The sequence below is a fragment of the Rissa tridactyla genome, chromosome 3, assembly GCF_028500815.1.
Source record: "Rissa tridactyla isolate bRisTri1 chromosome 3, bRisTri1.patW.cur.20221130, whole genome shotgun sequence".
Classification (NCBI taxonomy): Eukaryota; Metazoa; Chordata; class Aves; order Charadriiformes; family Laridae; genus Rissa; species Rissa tridactyla.
The window spans coordinates 14181258-14198437 of record NC_071468.1 but is presented as its reverse complement, the minus strand read 5'-3'; the positions used below and the strand labels follow the sequence as shown (position 1 = coordinate 14198437).

The following is a 17180-nucleotide window of genomic DNA, read 5'->3' as shown; positions in this document are numbered from 1 at the left end:
ACAGGCCATGTATTTCCCTAATTTTATCTCCAAGGAAAACCAAAAGGACACGTTTATTGTGCTGGTAATGGCAACCCAATAACCTCACGGACTGTTCTTCCCTGCAACATGCTGCCCTGCCTGGGCTTTACTAGGCCAGGATTAGATCCATAGCTAAGCAAACACAAGTGGCCACATAAAATAGATTTTTTTCCTTCAGAAAGTCTAATTAACACATCACACATGCATTTTCTTCTGTAACATCAGAAACTGGCAACCATGCAGACTTTGCTGTCAAAATGTTATAGTGAAATGTTTTTCCCTGAGGCAGAGGAGTAATGGCAGCTACAAACTAGAATGTAAGTTTAAAAGATTCAAATTATTATGAAATGAAACTGTTAAATAGTTTCTTAAAAGGCAGCACTGTCAATGATCACACAGTCTACCAAAGAGTCAGAGACAAACCCAGAAGCGCGTGTTCCAGCTACACAGGAATTCATTACGCTGGCAAGCACCGACCCAAGGCAATAAATTATCGCATAGCTCTGAGCTGAACGGCACCCACGCTGGAGTATAAATAGATTTGAGAAACCCTTCTCACCTGTTGTTGGCCTCACAGTCAACTCATCCTTCTGCAAACAAGTTACAAACACCACCGCTTGACTGCTGTCCTGGGTAAATACACATATATATGCCTTTTCAAAAGCAGTGCATCTTTTCCCAGTGAAATACGTTTCCTCTCCTTACATATAAAATTGTGATTGAGGACTGCTGTGAGCCACAAATGATTCGGATTGCAAATGTGCAAAGCTTTGGGATTTGGGCCAAGTTTTATTTGCTCAGGCCTATTGTGAGCACAGAATACATCTAGTTAGAAAACTTCACTGTATACGGGACATTGTCCCCCAAACATGTAAATAAATTACAACATCATAACGCTGAGTAATCAACAGCAGCAGCACATAAAACAAAGAAGTCCTGGGCAAAGAGGAAGAGGAAGAGAGGGCCAGTAAGGAAAGGATATGGTGGGACAGATTTATTCCTTGTTGGAATTGCATTAAGGAAGATTTTAGGCCAACACTTACTGGGTCAAGAGCAATCTGTAAGTTTGCCAAAAAAATAGCTTCCGACGGGTGTGAAACACGAATTACTGTCAGCCCTGGGCAGGACCAGAAGAGGACCACGCTGTGACCGTTACCTTCCAATGGAACATTAGTTGCAGGATCCCTGGAGAACAAAACAGCAGCACCGCCCAGCAGCTGACAGACTGCACAGCGAAGTCCCAAGCTGCAGAGGTCCAGCCTGCAAGGGCACCTACCGGAGCCGTCAGGCTGGTTTAGCCAGAGGGTGACTGTTCCCTGGGGAAAGAGAAGCATGTTTTGTTTGCACTGGGTGATACTGAAAATAAAAAACCTGCCAGAATAATATGGCAGTCAAAGCAATAGAGATCCTAGCACTGGCACAAGTGTGTCCGTATGAAAGTCATCTTATTAGTATAGCCAATTTCCCTTCTTGAAATAATATGTACTACCATTCAAACATTTGCACTGGTGGAAATGCGTCAGCATTGAGCAGTTTTATAGCCTGATACATTATATACACTGACAGCATACACAGAGGAGGACTGTTGTACAGAGGAAGTGTCTCCGTGTATGGATGTGTGTGCACAGACGTGTGTCTCTGCAGAGGAAGGCAGAGCAGCAGCAGTCGAACCACAATGGACAAGAAATTTCAGGTTGCGCCCAAGAGCCTGGGCATAACTGCAGTGCCAACCGCTGGGCACGTACGTCCTTTCCAGGACCCAGACCTGCGTATCCCGCAGCCTTCACTGCGGTCTCCAGAGAGGACAGAGTATTTACCTTCTGCTCTCAAATGCAGCAGAGGTGAAACATGGCTACACGGTTGTGAAAGTAGCACAGCCTTCATTTACCCAGGGCACAGCTGTTAGCACAGAGAGAGGCTTTACAAGCTCCTTTACCACTGCCAGTTGCATTCAAAAACCATTGGGGGGGCTTTTAAGGATACACAGGATCAGTTTGTTGGCCAAAGTTACTGTTTTGTTCAGCTAAGGCATAATGGAGGCTTAAAGGTTCAGGTCAACTCTAATTTTAACTAGAGTGGTTTTCTCACCTCTGCCTGCATCAAAGGCAGTATCAGAGTATCAGGATTCAGTGTCAGCTGTCAGAGATTTGGTAGCAAAGCAACCAACTTTGATTCACATCATCACTATTTAACAAGGATGAAAATAGCCACCCCAGTGCAGCCTCCTCCTTTCTTTTGCTATGCTAACTTCTGTGGGTTAGCAGCTGCACCGCACATTAAATGCAATAATTAAATTAATTAAGCTGGCCCTGCAAGTGCAGCCTGCAGTCTTCTCTCTGGTGAGACTTCTGTAACAAAATTATAATAAAAGTAACTTAGAAAAATCAAATATTTAAATTCTTACCAGCATTGGAAGAAGGTCCAACATTGCTCTGCCTTTTTTTTGTGTCATCCAACAACCTTTATAGCTTCTTAATAACTTCTGAGATGTGCACCTGTGCAAACATGTGGCCAGAAGAGCGCACCTGAGCTGAATTAACAACCACTACCCGTTAACCCCTCTGTTTGTCACTGCAGACAGTCCCATTGTCAGCTAAATTTCATCTGGCTGTGGTAGGAGTGCCCCTCTCATGGCAAAACTGTCTCAGCTGGAGAGTTAAAAAAAATAAACCACCTAGACAGAAAATAGGTACCAGCAGGCAATGCTTTATTCTCATCGACTGTGGGGAACAGTATGCAGGAAAGCACCACTCTAGGCCAACAGAGAGTTGAGAAACCAGTTACACGAGTTACTTTTCAAACCTCCTCTGCAAGTGCTATAACTAAATGCATAAAAACAGGCTCTGGGAAGCCTCATATGATGTGCTTTTTTTCTCCCAAGTGCAGAAACTTCCCCCCACATTCAGAAGGGCCCGAGCACAGACAAAGAGAAAGTAAAACCAAAGAGCTTTTATATTAAGCAGCCTGTGCAGAACAGCATTTATGGGGCTCCAGAGGGAGAGACCTGCAGGGGAGGGAAACAGCAAAAACAACCTGTGAGGTAGAAGAAGCAAAACCAGGAGGCCGTCTAGAGATGGCAACGGCTATAAATAAATAAATAAATACCTGTTAAAATAGATATCAGGCAGTAGCAAACTGCAGGTGCTTAATGAAGTGACATAGTTCAAGATCTGCTGTTTAAACTCAGCCACCCTCTATCATTCTCCAGTGCTTCACCCCTAGCATTTGGGTGCATGTGTATAACCTGCGGAGCCCTGTCATGCCTGCGAAACAACTGCCCGCCACCAGGCTGTTGCTGTTTCTGCTAAACTGTTAGAAAAATTTCTCAAGATGCTAAACTCAAAAATGCTTTAGCAGATCCGCAAGGACTATGGCTGCCCACCAGGCTCTGCAGGATCCCCAGAGACACCAGTGTTTCAGAGCCAGGTCCCCGGCCTACATCACGTGCCAAGACTTCGCAGAGATGAGCTCTTGAGAACTCCCTGCTACCAGAAGTTGGGAGTTAGAAACAAAAAACAGCAGAAAAAAAAAAAACCCCAAACATTTTAGAAGAGTCTACTAAATGATTTTGCCACTTTAGTACTGTACTAAAAAGAAAAAGAGGTTCCTTAAGAGGTTACACAGTGCAATAGTATCTGGCAGGCTGGAGTCCCGTATATCTTTAGACATAGCAAAAAATGCTGCAAATAAATGTAAGACCCCAGGAGCCCTGGGATGGACAGATCTCCCTGCAGTATTTTGTGGCCTTCCAGCTTCATACAAGGTCCTTGTACCTGCCAAGAACCTGTTAAGGCTCTTTTAACTTTCCATGTGTCTCATGTCGTTATTTTCCTGTTTTTTGCTCTCCCCCAAACCTTGATTTTTCTTTCTTTCAAAACTCTGCCAATATACGGAGGATAGTATGAACATAAATCAGGCTGCTTTGTTTTGATATCTGACTATACAGATGTACCAACATCTGCTGCTCTCAGCCCTTCCTCTCTTCTCTCACCACTTCTCCCCTTTATGCTTCCAAGCCTTTGTATGACGGAGGACTGGCATAGCCCTTACTCTGTTTCCTGAATCTCAGGTTCGGAAGTGCTTTATTGGTCCACCTGTAAGGCAAACCCTTTGCTTCTCGAAAGACAGGAAAAGAGACATTTAGAAAATGTATATATTTTAAAAAAATATACCTCATCCCACAATGCCTGCCCACAGCTTACCTCTCCCCAACTTCTGTAGGACACTCTCAGCCCACTCACTGCCCAGCAGCTCGTGTGTCACCCAGCACCCCCTGCAAGGTGGTGTCACAGCCCCCTGCCCCTAGGGATGCCCCAAGGTGCTGGGAGACATTCAGATGGCACCGGTCACCTCGCCACATCAGACCATTGCACAGGGGACTATAGAAAAGATGCATCCCCCAAATCAGGAAGAAAATTTCGGCACAGCTGGGGAGATTTCTGCTGTCATGGGACTGGGGGTCTGAGCTTGACCTGGACATCTCAGGTATCTGCCATTGCACCAGCAGCTACCAGAGACTTGTAAAGGGGCCTAAAGCTTGGCACCTAGGGCCTACACTGGTACATACAGTGAGCTGTACAACTTCCAATAACCCCCCCGTATATCGTCTGGCCAAGCAGGTCCTGGTCTCATTCTCTGCTTCCTTCTTCAAGCCATCTAATACTATAGCCCAAAGGCTTCCAAAGCCCATCTTTTATTTTGTAAGTAAATATATGTATACATATATATGCACATCTCTTATTTTCCAAGTATGGATATAAATATATTATTTTCCTTTTTACAGTTACAAATTGCATTTACACATAGGTTTTATTTTTTTGGTATCTATGCAAGCTTCTTAGGGAAGACGAGCTCAAGATATAAAACTTTTGAAAAATACTTCCTTTTAATTTTTTTATTATATTTTAAAAGCTGAAATCAAAATAAACGGTGAACATCTGTAGCTATAAACTCTGTAAGGTAAATCCCATTCTTCAAACATGCAGAATAAAACCAATGCCACCGCCACGTCCACCTGTCCCACTCGGCGCCTCTCCATCAGCTTCCTGGAGCACACCAAGCCTTCACTCAACAGTGAGGTCCAAAATGTCGCAGAGGTTTTTCACCACATGCCGAGACTGGGTGGCGGCATGCTCCTTCAGCCTGAGGCCCATCACTTGGTAGAGGCTCTTTGCAAGCTTGGCAACCACAGCCTTCACGTTGCTGCTTCGGACAGGCAGGATGTTTTTTCCCAGGAAGAACCAGAGCACGGGCAGGACGTAGCGCTTGACGGTGTGGGGTTTACGGGGATAAACAGATGGCACGAGCACTGTAGGGTGAGAGAGACAACCTTCTTAACAACCTGAATGCAAACAATTACCTAACTTTATTTTTGGTTCTTGGGAGCCTTTTCTGGCTAATATCAGCAAGCATAAAGAGCCCGATGATCCAGAAACAGGCAAGAGTAACAGTAGCTGAACATCCACTGAACAGAACAACCAACCTCTGAGAACCTTAATTTCTCCAAATCAGAGGCTTTGTATCTTTGATAGACTTAGCAAAGAGAATAATACACATCTTGTAAATCATTTCACTCTCCGCTTCTGCATTACAAATGACAAAAATGTCAAATCGCTGTTTATTTCCATTAAGACATTGTCTAAAGCAGCTGCTGAAGATTTTGAAATGCAGCTTAGAGAGGTAATTGAAAGACTTCTAATAAAAAGGATGATTACTTTTTTGTGACCTTTGATGAAAAATGCCAAAATTCTAATCTGGCAGTTCCCTTTGCTCAGTGGCACACAGCAAATGGCAGTATTATACCACACTTCAAAACTTCAGCCCGCAAAAGATGTGTGCTGCTTGACAGTTTTATTAAGAAACATCAGTGACTAACTGATGTCTTTGGCAGAATGGTCTAATTTGAGCTTTTTTTCCCCTCATAGTTGGTGGCTTCTAATGAACAGCTGTTTCAAACTTCAGGATGTCTTAGGTAATTACCCAGACCCCATTGCCATGGCATTTGAGCATCTCCCAAGTTTAATGGCATTTACCCTCACAATGTTCCCTGAAACAGGGGAATAGAGATACAAAAATCTTACAAGGGGGATGAAATTTAACCAAAAAACAAGCATTCCCTCTCATTCTCTCTGAAGTCTGCTCTCAGCTCATTTTCTGAACTGAACTGTATTAAATACAAACAAAAATTTACTACCAATAGACTCCTTGCATGGCAAATTTTGCTGAGAGATCAAAATCTGAAATGGTCTGGAGACAGAGTTCTTATTTTCTGTTCAGTGGAAATGTTATGCAGTAACCACTTATTAGTCTGTAGTGGAAGGACCTTCATTTTCTCTATGCTGTTAAGCCAGCATCAGTCATCAACATTTAAACAGCTCCTGAAAGTACCTAAAAACAATTCTGGTAAGCAGGAAAAGGGTTATGGTACCTATTTTTAAATGGGAGTTAATTTGAGTTTAACTGCTATTAAACACAGCGGTCACTATGGAGCTTCAGAAGAAAGAGCTGTCTGTTCCCACTAAATCCCAGAGAGAACATTTGCTCTTTCTAAAGTAGTCCCAATTTATGTTCAAATGCTTCATTTGAAAAAGAGATTAAATTACTGTAAAATTACATTCTATGTTTATGGAGATTTACTTTATCCAAATTATCTTTAAAGGCCCTTTTACGTTTGCTATGGCTAAACATGCCTTTTTGAAATTCATAATGAAGAAGCAAAGTGTATTAAACCTTGGATTAAAAGACGCTGGCATAATTAGCAGTGGATTTAGCCCTAATTAAAGCAAGGCTATAAATAGTCTTCTCTAGTATACAGTGAGATTATATTTTTTCCCATCCTTGGCTATTGCTGACGTAGCAAGCTACTATTATAAATCAATTATCAGCTGCATTTGTAGTGTGTCGGACACTGCTGATATAGAAATAGACTGTTTGCACATCCTGAAATTGTCAGTCCAAGGTCGTATCTGCAATACAGGCAGGGAGCCTGAGTGGGTGAGGCTGAACTGCCCACTTCTGCCCCTCTGCCCCCAAATCCTGCCTTGCACAAAACCCTTACCTGTAACATGTGTGTTGAGTTTTCACCTATACTATGACCCCCAGGCTCTGCAGGGTTCAGCCTCAAAAGTTTACAACAGGAGAACAAGAATCCTGTGATGACAAAAGACGCTGATCCTCAGAAATACCAGTTGCCACAATTTTTTCTAGAGGATGGTCATTCACTTTAGGAAAGGGGCCTCTTACAGACCTCCGTGACCTTTACTGTCCTTCAAAGAGAGGAGCCAACCAGGGTATTTTTAGCCCCTCTTTTCCCTGGAGGCGGGTCCTGAGCTGCCCCAGTGAGAGCTCAGTGCTGGAGCCTGAGCGCCATCCTCATCTCACATGCCGCACGCCTCCACAGCAGCCAGGCAAACCCCTGCCAAATACACCGGGTATGTGTATTTTGCAGGAGGGACAAGCTCAGGACCTTCTGGTGTCCGATGAGGTACTGCACCCTATATTCAGAGGCATTCCCTCTAAATATTCCCTCTGAAGTCTTCTTGACTTAGCAGTGGATATTAGCTGAAGCAGGGATACCTGAAAGTTGTTCTGCGACAACCAGCATAGCTTGGCCGCTGAGGAAATTCACTCGTTGGGACAAGTTTTGCAGCAGCAATGTGTTATCTGAAAGAGAAACATTTATTTCTGCTCACTCTTCTGATTTTATAAGAGTAAAAAACAAAAGGGGGGGGGGGATGGGACAGGACGACCAAAGTAACTGCATTTTGTAAAATAAAGTACATTTCTGCCAGTTTCTAGTCCTTTTCTTCTTCTTTCCTTCCAGCTTACTTGGGAGGATTTAAAATTCAAAAAGAAAAGCTCTCATTTCACATTTGTAAATCCAAAGTTGACTGCTGTACAAGGAGCTGTGTTAAGCATTTCACATCAGGGCATCAAAATCTAAATCACATGTAAGCAGTGAAAAGGTTTTCCATCGTGGAGCTTTGCAGAAGCGACCTCCCTCCTCCCCCTAAAGAAAAGGGTGAGAAGTCTCAAAAGTGCACACATCCATTCACACTTTAAGGGTAAGCTGCTGTTAAATCTTTACATTAGCTGTTGGGATCTATGGACAAGACTCCAAGTTACTTGTACAAGAGAGAATTACTGTTCATTGCAATACAGTCTGCTCTCGGGGACTCTTGTAACATCTCTGAAATCAGAACTTGTCAGAGACTGGAAAACTAACTGATTTCCCAATACTTGCCTGTCATATGTACGTTAGTTTTTCCTATGCTGCCTGTTGTTGACTTGGGGTCTTGTTTTAATTCATAAACTGTTGCCTGTATTGGTCTGCAAAACCCCAGTCTTACCACTTTGATAAGCCAAGCAAAGCTTTTCCCGGAGGCAGAATGCACATGGAATGTGCTACGATACCTCGCAGCCTCACCAGGAGTGAGTGGCACTAATAAAGCAGGCAACCTGCTTTTTTGGGAGCCACTACAGAGACAAATCCCAAAGTGGTTTTAAGTAGCACTGTGCTATTAAGTGCTCCTTTTTGCATGAGATATAAAAAGGAAGTCCCTAATGATCTTCTTGCAAGTGTGCAATAAAGAATTGGTCCTGCTATCCTAATTAAGCTTCTGCTTTGGTAATTACACTCTTTTCATTCACCTTTTTAAACAGACACTTCACTTTTTGCCTCACTCTTGCAGTATTGGCAGATGCTATTTCATACTTGCTGTTCCCCCCCAGGGAGTTACCTTACAGCTGCTGCTTTGAAAAAGATTCCCTGAGACCTGGAGATCTTGAAGGAGCACAAAATGTTAATTAATCGTTAATATCAGTATTTACACAGATCTTTAGGGGAACACTTGGGTTTTGGGTGGGTGAGGAAGAACTGTTCCTTTTCTTGTTTTTTAGGAAGCTAAGTCTATAGGCACTATTCATCTTTCCATTTAGGGGTTTCAAATGCCCTGTACATTTTCAAACAGTAAAGCTCGAGTCAATAACAAATTTACCCAACCATTACTTTAGCTGCCTTGAGAGACCTAAAGACAGAGGAGCTTTTAATGGCTGTTAGAGAAAACAAGGCAACAGGCAGTTCAGTTCTTATTAACTCAGCTTTAATTCTCTGGACTAGATTTTAGCTAAACCTGTTGGCCATGGGACAGACAGCCCAGCATTTGCAGTATGAGCAAAAGAGAAAAAAAAAAAAAAAAAGGTGGCAGTGGCCACCTGAAGGGCATTTCTTTCATGACAGAGGACAGAGTAGGACAGATGTCAGAGGAGAGCAAGATCTATGTCTTGGTCCCATTGCAGTCAGGCTTGATTTGCTGATTTGCCCCTATCTACAAGGTGGGTCCTCAAGTGGGGTTAGAGTCCCAGGTCACAGCTAATGACTAGTCAGCTGGGGACATCCAAGCACACGTCAGGGTTAAGCTAAATAAATGATTCAAGCATTATTTGGAAGGAAATTGGTTTGTTTGTAGGTAGAATTTGAGTCTCAGGGATGGGGTTTTGGTGGGGGTTTTTTTGGTGGGTTTGTGGGGTTTTTTGGTTTGTGTTTACATCAAGTGGCCAGGCAATTTTCTAACCAGCTTGCATTTTTGCATGGATCATTAAAGGTGACAGATGAGGAAGTCTCATCTAAAACTCGGAATCTGAGACATGTCAACACAGACTCACAGAGCAATAGCTGGGCTCTTAGCTATGAAACTCAGTGATGCAATGGGGCAAGACATTGTGCTCACTTACTCTAAGCGAGGAGCATTGCACTATTCTTTAGAGCTCTGAGGTGGTTTTTTGTCATTTGCCCACTGATTTTAAATTGTACAGACAGACAGTTTTAAAAGATGTGGGAAGGTTTCGCTCATACATTTTTCCAGCAGATTCTTCCTTCCCCCACTAAAGCCCCAGGTCTTGAATTTTGAAATATTTGTGGTTCAGTTGCCTGTTTGAATTTTTGCAAACATCCATAAAAATGAGCAGAACCAAAAAAATATATCCCATCTTGTTTGCTTGAACCTGTCTCTGGGTAAAGTCAGCGTGATGAGAGACAGATCTGCCTTGCTCCTGTTCTGACATCTGCCAGCGTGGAAAATTTACAGTGATCTCTCAGACTTGGTGAGAGGGGAATGACAGAGAGCTCCATACAAAACCCTGAAGGGATCTGTTTGCCACATCCTCTGTTAGCAGGATTCTGCAACTTTTCCCTAATCTTCTCCCAGGCACCACAAAAAATGGGTAAGGGCCAAGAGCCGTACAGGTCTCACACCCTTCTCTCGATTTCATGACCAGGAATAGCCCTATACTTGGGACACAGAAAGGCAGCGGGTCAGCAAATTTACTGCGTTTGCAAAGCAGCTGATGTGGAGAAAGTTGCTAATTTCCCTTTAAGACCTGCCTCTTCAACACTGAATTTTTCAGGCATATTCACCCAGTGCTGCATTTTCACAGCTGACATAAATCTGTGTGGCAAGGGAATTTACAGCAGACCTTGGCTATGTAGTTATTGGCTATAGCAATCTTGCCCCACGCGGAACACGTGGAACAAGCCATCATTTACAGCTGGATTTATATCTGTTTGTTCTAAAGAAATGAACTTGGCAAATCATAAATTCCCTTTAAAAAAAGAAGACAAAGACAAAAAGTAGAAAATAGACAGGACCAGCTAATGCCCATAATGTAGAGCCTTCCAGGAAGCTGTTCTGCAGAAACTCTGATGGGCCAGTGTCCCTTCATGCCAACAGCAAAGCAATTCATTTGGAGAAGTCAAATTGGGTCCAAACAACCTCCAAAAATCCCTTTGTCCCTGAATTCTAGCAAAGTTGTACTCCAGGATTTATTGTTCAGCTCCTCCCGTACCAAAGCAGACAAGCAGCACAGAGCCAAAGGCTCCTGGGACACTGAGGAAATGCTGGTACACATTCAAGCCTCTCTGGGAACTGGTGCATAAGGACTGCACCGCCACAGCTTCTGGTTACCCAGAAATTTTTACAGTTGGCAGGAATTCAGATCCCTTGATATATAGCATAAATGACACGAGTGATCTGCAAACCAGGCATCAACCATAGAACCCAAAGTCTTTACATGGAACCTGCTTTTTCTGTAGTAGGTGTGCATGCTATGCAAACACATAGCTTCTGGACAGCCATAAGGGAAGGGCTGAAGGTGCGCTCTGCAGGGCAGGTGCTCACAGACAAAATGAGCCTGAGGATCTTCAAGAGCTTTAGGATGACCCTGGTAGGCAGCAGAAGACGTGCTGCACAACCTGCAGTGGGCCATATGGTTCAGGACACAGGGCAGATCAGGACCTCACCCTCTTCCTACTGTAGGAACATATTTTACATCAACAGGCATACTTGCAGCCCCATGCTCAAGCCTCCAGAAAAGGGGATGATAATGGGCTCCTTACCCTTCTGGAAGAAGGGAGACAAGGCATTTCTAACTCCACACACGTGGGGATCTCCAGGCTGACTATGCAACAAGCATTTCATCCTTCAACTGATCTTTGCTATGATAATGCAGTATCTTATTAAATTCAAGGGATCAATCTTTGAATTCAAAGTACGTTTTCATTCAGGCTTTACATGGCTAGCCTACTACCTAAAAACTGCAAAATGAGTAGCTGAGTTCAAAGTTTGTCATATTGGGATCAGAAAGGGCCAGACACAACTGCTCAGGAGAGTCACCACTGCCAGAGCATGGAACAAAGCCCAGTGAGAGCAAAGAGCCTCCACCACCCTTGCCACCATGTGTTTCAAGGAAAAAGCACGTTCCTTTCATCTTGTTTTACTGGTGGTAAACTCAACAGAATGCACATCTTAGAAATCCAATTCAATAAAAACAAAATTAATGCAATTTCCCAGGAGGAAGGGGGAAAACAGTCATGACAGATGCTAGTTGCTTTCCTCATGTGCTTCCGGCAGGAACTTAAAATAACCCCTATAGTGTCCTCTCTACTGAATTAATAACCAGACATATGATCCAGGTGATAAGCAACATCCATTCAGCTGCACATCACAGCATGATACAACAGATCGGGATAGAAAGAATGCAGGTAAACATCTTCATAAACATCTTGCAGCAGTTGGATATTTTCACAGATGACAACAGCTATCAACAGACTCAGTGTTCCCTTGGCTCCAAGATAGAGGAGCTGCAGTTGAGGAGAGTCAATGTCAGAGGTCAGCCTTACCTAGGTGAGCAGTGGATGCTTCCAGCACCTTCATAGCTGCAGCATGAATCCCCGAGTTCTTTGAGTTTAAGTTGTCAGTGACTGCTGCTACCACAGAGATCAGCACTGGGTTTAAGGCACCTCTGAGCATGGATATCATCAAAGCCAGCACCTCCAGTGCCTTCTGTCTCACTTTCTTGTTGTAATCTTGAAGTCTCAGCATAAAAACATCAAAAATCTGTTAAAAAAACAGACGACATGAAAGCTGGATTAAAATGTCTTTGCTTCAAGAAGGGATGTAGAAACAAGTACCCAGCAATATAAAAGATGAATGTAATCCTTTCTGTCAGGTCAACGCTTGTTAGCACAATTTCACTGTTTTCCTGCACGCTACTCACCGTAGCAGTTGCACAGCCTCATGCTAGTTGAAGAGATTTTCATACTTTATTAATAGGTTTGAGTGGGGACAGGATAGTTCATATGATGATGTTTCTTTTTACCTATATCATTAAATTAATCCCATTTTAATAAAGCAAAATAATATCTTTGGTATAAAGGTAGGAAAACGGGTATTTATGATGCCCATTCTTACATAAAGTTGTCTCAAGTGCTGAGAGTAGTTTTGATTTTGCTAAAACTGTGGCTAGATGAGATCCAAGTTTTGTTTTATCTGTCTCAGAACCTGTGTCTGGAGGAGTGCAGGGCTCTGATGAACTCTTCAGGATCCAGACCATTTGTCTAGCTAACAGGTAGACTTCTGAAGTTTAATGTGCTGTGCAGTTATTAGAGAAGGTTCAGTCCCTTGACAGCCACGTTATCAGGCACCATTTTCTGGAAAAAAGCAGCTGCTGGGAGGAGAAGGAAGAGAAAATCTGTCTCTAGCCATTTTCCTCCTCGTTTCAAAGAGAAAAAAGGACCACCAGGAAGGGTGAGAACAGTCTTTCCCAAGCAGGAAAGGAATGAGGACAGGAGTGAATAAGCGGAGTTGTGTCTATGCAAGACAAGATAAAGTTTATAGGAGAATCCTTTAAAATAAATAAATAATTTTTTTTTAAATCAACTCAGTCTGATACTTCTCTCTCCTATCCCAAGCCGTTTTTCTTCTACAGAATAACTGCCAAGCTTTCAGTGGCTGGATTTCCTTTATTTCAACCTAGCTGGTAGTTGGAGATAGCAGAAGCCACAGCAACACTAAATTCTGTCATCATCTCGTGAACCATGCGCCAATAGACACCTGCCAGAGAAATACGTCTGGACTGAAATTACTTGACCTGAAGCCTGGAGCTGAATTAAATTATTTTGGGTAAGAAGGGACCAGCCTGTCCCAAACAACTAGCATGTAGTGCCACACTGAGTTAACTTTACTGGTACTGGCTTGGGAAAGGAGCAACAGAGATGCCCTACATACCTGGACAATGTTAGTGGAGATGAGCTGGGGGCTGCTTTTGCAGTGATCTAGGAGGAGCATCGTTCCCTCAATTCGTGTCCGAAAATCCGTGGATCTCAGGAGCTTGTCAAGCTCCATGAGCTGTTCAGTCTCTTCTACAGTCCGAAGTGACGTGCAACGGACTCTCTGATGGGGTAAGTCAGAGCCAGACCTCAAACTGGAAAATAAAAACAAGGTAAGACCTTTTGGTGATAATATCTTCAGTTAATTGTGAAGAAAACATCTTGGTGAGACTTCCTAATGATGTGATTTCAGCCAGATCTTGATCTGAAAAGCAACTCTGATCTCATGACAATCATTACAGGAGACAATCTGCTTACTTCGGCACCTAGGATGGGATTTATCTCATTTATCTTCAGATGTCTTCCCAGGTACTCATCTAGCATCCCTTTGTGGGGAAAAAATAGGCAATACTTCTAAGTTTAAATGCCTCATCTTATGGGATGTGTCTGTATTATAAGGAAATTATTTACTCTGGAGAACTGTCTCTACAACAGGTATGGGAATCTGTATAAATAGCTCAGATTCATCTGAACAGATGAATCCTGCCCAGACAGATTAAGGGGAATATCTGAAAGGATCCACAGGATCAGTAACAGAGATAAAACCAGAAGCCAGCCATCCCACTACTACGCTTACATTATTGCTCCTCTAGGGACTGGATCCACAGCTTAACAATCCCAGTGGGAAGAATTCCCTTGGATCAACCTCTCTGCCGTGAGCATGGGGAGATCCTAACAATGCTAGTGAGATGTGTGGTCACCTTCCTGACACTGCTGAGCACAATAGAGCTAAATAAATCCACTTTTTATTAGAGGAGAACATGTACAAGTAGCTCTTCCACTGGCATGGGGAGACAGCAAGGACCAAGTTTCTGTCTCAAATGCTGACTACAGCACTGAGGAAAAAAACATGCTGTCCATCAAACAACCAGTAATGGGTCTGAATGACAGGAATAGCTACGGAAAAAGTCCATGTTGAGACATCTGTCAACCAGAACTGCTCAGGAATTGTCTTGCTGGTACTGTCAGAAAGCAATGATTCAGCCAGGCCAAACCACATGCACAGAAAGTGCTATTTTTGGGAATGGCATCTTCGTTCTAGACTGGTACTTCTCCTCAAACCACCCATCTGAAAAAAACTGTACTCAGATAAGAATACCCTGATTGAAATTATTTGTCCCAAGTCAAACAGCAGAGACACAACCCTCCCACAACCTCCATAACACTCTTCTCGCCACTGCACTGGATCTTCTGAACTGGAACCAGTGGGTGTCTCTTCCCCTCTCTCAGTTTTTGTGGAAAACCCTCCAGAGAAGTTGTATTTAGCCTCATGTAAAAGTAGACATTTTTTAATCACAAAAGATTTTGGGGGCAAGGAAATAATCTCTGGCTCATCTCCACCAGAAAGATTTTACTGAGGAAGGGACATGTAAAGCTTGTCATGTGCATTGTCAGATATAACAGAAGTGCTCAGTACCCTTCATCATGAGGTAAGTTGTTCCGATGCATCCTCAAGTAACTGTTCCTATACTTCCTGGGGTCCTTAGCAGGTGGAGGTCCACATTTACGGTCTTCTTTCTCCTACACATATATATAAAAAACCATGAATCTATCAAAGATAAAATAGGAAATTACTTGTCTAAAACACAAGTTATAACCAGGATCACTGCTACCAAGAAAGGCTTAGGAAAACATTTCATAACTTAGAGAGGGAGACAGGCCAGAGATTCAGTGATGTCTACTATTTGTTTTCAATAACCCAAGGCAGGTTACAGGTGCTACCACAATGGGCATTGGTATAAAATCCTGAATTTGGTAATCTTGAGCACAAATGAGAATAATGCGAACTGGTAGGGAACGAGCCTTCTTAAAGGGAACAGCGGGAAACTTTTGGACTCTGCAGGTTGGCCCATTGTGTTGGGAATTGATTTTGTTCACTCTCACTCTCCCTATTCCTGTACAAATGCACATTACTTTGTAGCATGTAAATGGGAGGAATGAAAGAAAAAAAAAAAAAAGAAGAATTTCCACTGGATGCTGAATTCACAAAGCTTCTTCCAGCTCCACAGCGCATGACAGCAGGGCAGTATTACCAGAATACAGACAATAGGTGTACTAATTATGATTGCCTTGTGCATCTTTTGTATATTTGGAAATTTTCTTGGCAATACTACTTCCTTCATCTGTTGCAAAGACCTCTATTATCTTCAAAAGCACTATTCTCACTTCCTTGCTTTATTGGGGGGTGATGTTGGATTTTTTTTTTTACACTTGGAGGTAAAATCATTTTCTCCTATTTCCCTTTCCTGTTTGTGGCTGATATTCAAAATACACCCACTTTATATTTCTAACCATACTATTTCCTTCACTAGATAAACAGGCTAAGGAAGGATCAACAGTTTATTCCCAGGAGCAAAATGATTTAGTGAAAGAAGAATGATATAAAGAAAGATTAGATGTGTTTAATCTCATATTAGCAATCTCAACACTTGCACAAAGGAGACATTTCTCCTGCCAAGCACTTACTTTCTGCTTAATTTTTGCCATAACATCCTCCAAGTCACGTGAGGGGACAAACTGTTTCAAATGCTTATGAAAGTTTTTATGACTCATCAATATACTCAGCATCTTCCGTCCACAACACCTAACACATGAAAGAAAGAAATTAATTATTGGTTTTTTCTACGGACTATTACTGTCTTTTCTTCCTAGCCTTCTGAATAAACAAAGGAAAAGTGTTAATAAAACAAGCTGATATTTTAAACTCGTCGTGTGTAATACTTTCATGAGAAGGTATTACCTATTCAGCAGAGATGTTTACCTCCACTAATTGCCACTGCATAATGCTGCCAGCTGAGCACAAGAGGAAAACATAGGGAAACAGGAAAATACAATTTCATACTGAAATTGTGTGTACACTTCTGTTGGATGGCAGGATCCCATGGGATGAGCAAAGCACATCTCCTGCTTTGCTGTTGCACCTTATTTGCAGTGTCTGCTACTATTCCACAATAATTTACCTGTCTTTAACTGGTGGAGAATCTAGGACAAATCACCTCATGCTTACTATTTATTATTCTATCCTACACGTATGCACATGGGCAGCTACTTGCTCCTGTGTTCTTGCCATCTAGTAGTGGGAATTTAAATTAATAATCAAAGCAAGTTTTGTTTTGTTTTGGTTTTTTTTGGTTTGGTTTTGCTGCTATGAAAATATATCTATCTTCAAGAGGAAATCTGGAGGTCACTCAGCCACAGACAACAACGTTATACAATGTTTGGAAAGATAAATTTGTGGCCATCATAGCCAATTAAATCTGCAGCAGGGATTTAGACAGACTGAATACATTGGTTAAAGGCAGCTGGAATTTTTCTAGGACAGTCTTAACCTTAACAGAAGTAGATGTTTGGGATCCTTCAGTGATGAACAATGGCCAACACTTCAGCTTTGCATTGTGCACACAAGACTGAACAAAATTGTTTGATTGGCTAATCTGAGTTCAGTTGATCTGAATAAAGAATCATTCAAGTCACAGGAATTTGGCAATGTTCCTTC

At 42.5% G+C, this 17180-nt stretch overlaps 1 protein-coding gene across 1 annotated transcript in view; it reads right to left on the bottom strand.

The window, feature by feature from the left end:
• Nucleotides 1-5084: 5084 nt before the first annotated feature.
• Nucleotides 5085-17180, bottom strand: part of TOGARAM2 (TOG array regulator of axonemal microtubules 2) — a 46788-nt gene continuing 34692 nt past the window's right edge. Inside the window, exons 16-21 of the mRNA XM_054194658.1 lie at nucleotides 16151-16268; nucleotides 15102-15205; nucleotides 13584-13779; nucleotides 12197-12413; nucleotides 7597-7683; nucleotides 5085-5329 (exon numbers count right to left, since the gene is read on the bottom strand). Coding sequence (XP_054050633.1) covers nucleotides 5085-5329; nucleotides 7597-7683; nucleotides 12197-12413; nucleotides 13584-13779; nucleotides 15102-15205; nucleotides 16151-16268 — 967 coding nt within the window. The remainder of the gene's footprint in view (nucleotides 5330-7596; nucleotides 7684-12196; nucleotides 12414-13583; nucleotides 13780-15101; nucleotides 15206-16150; nucleotides 16269-17180) is intronic.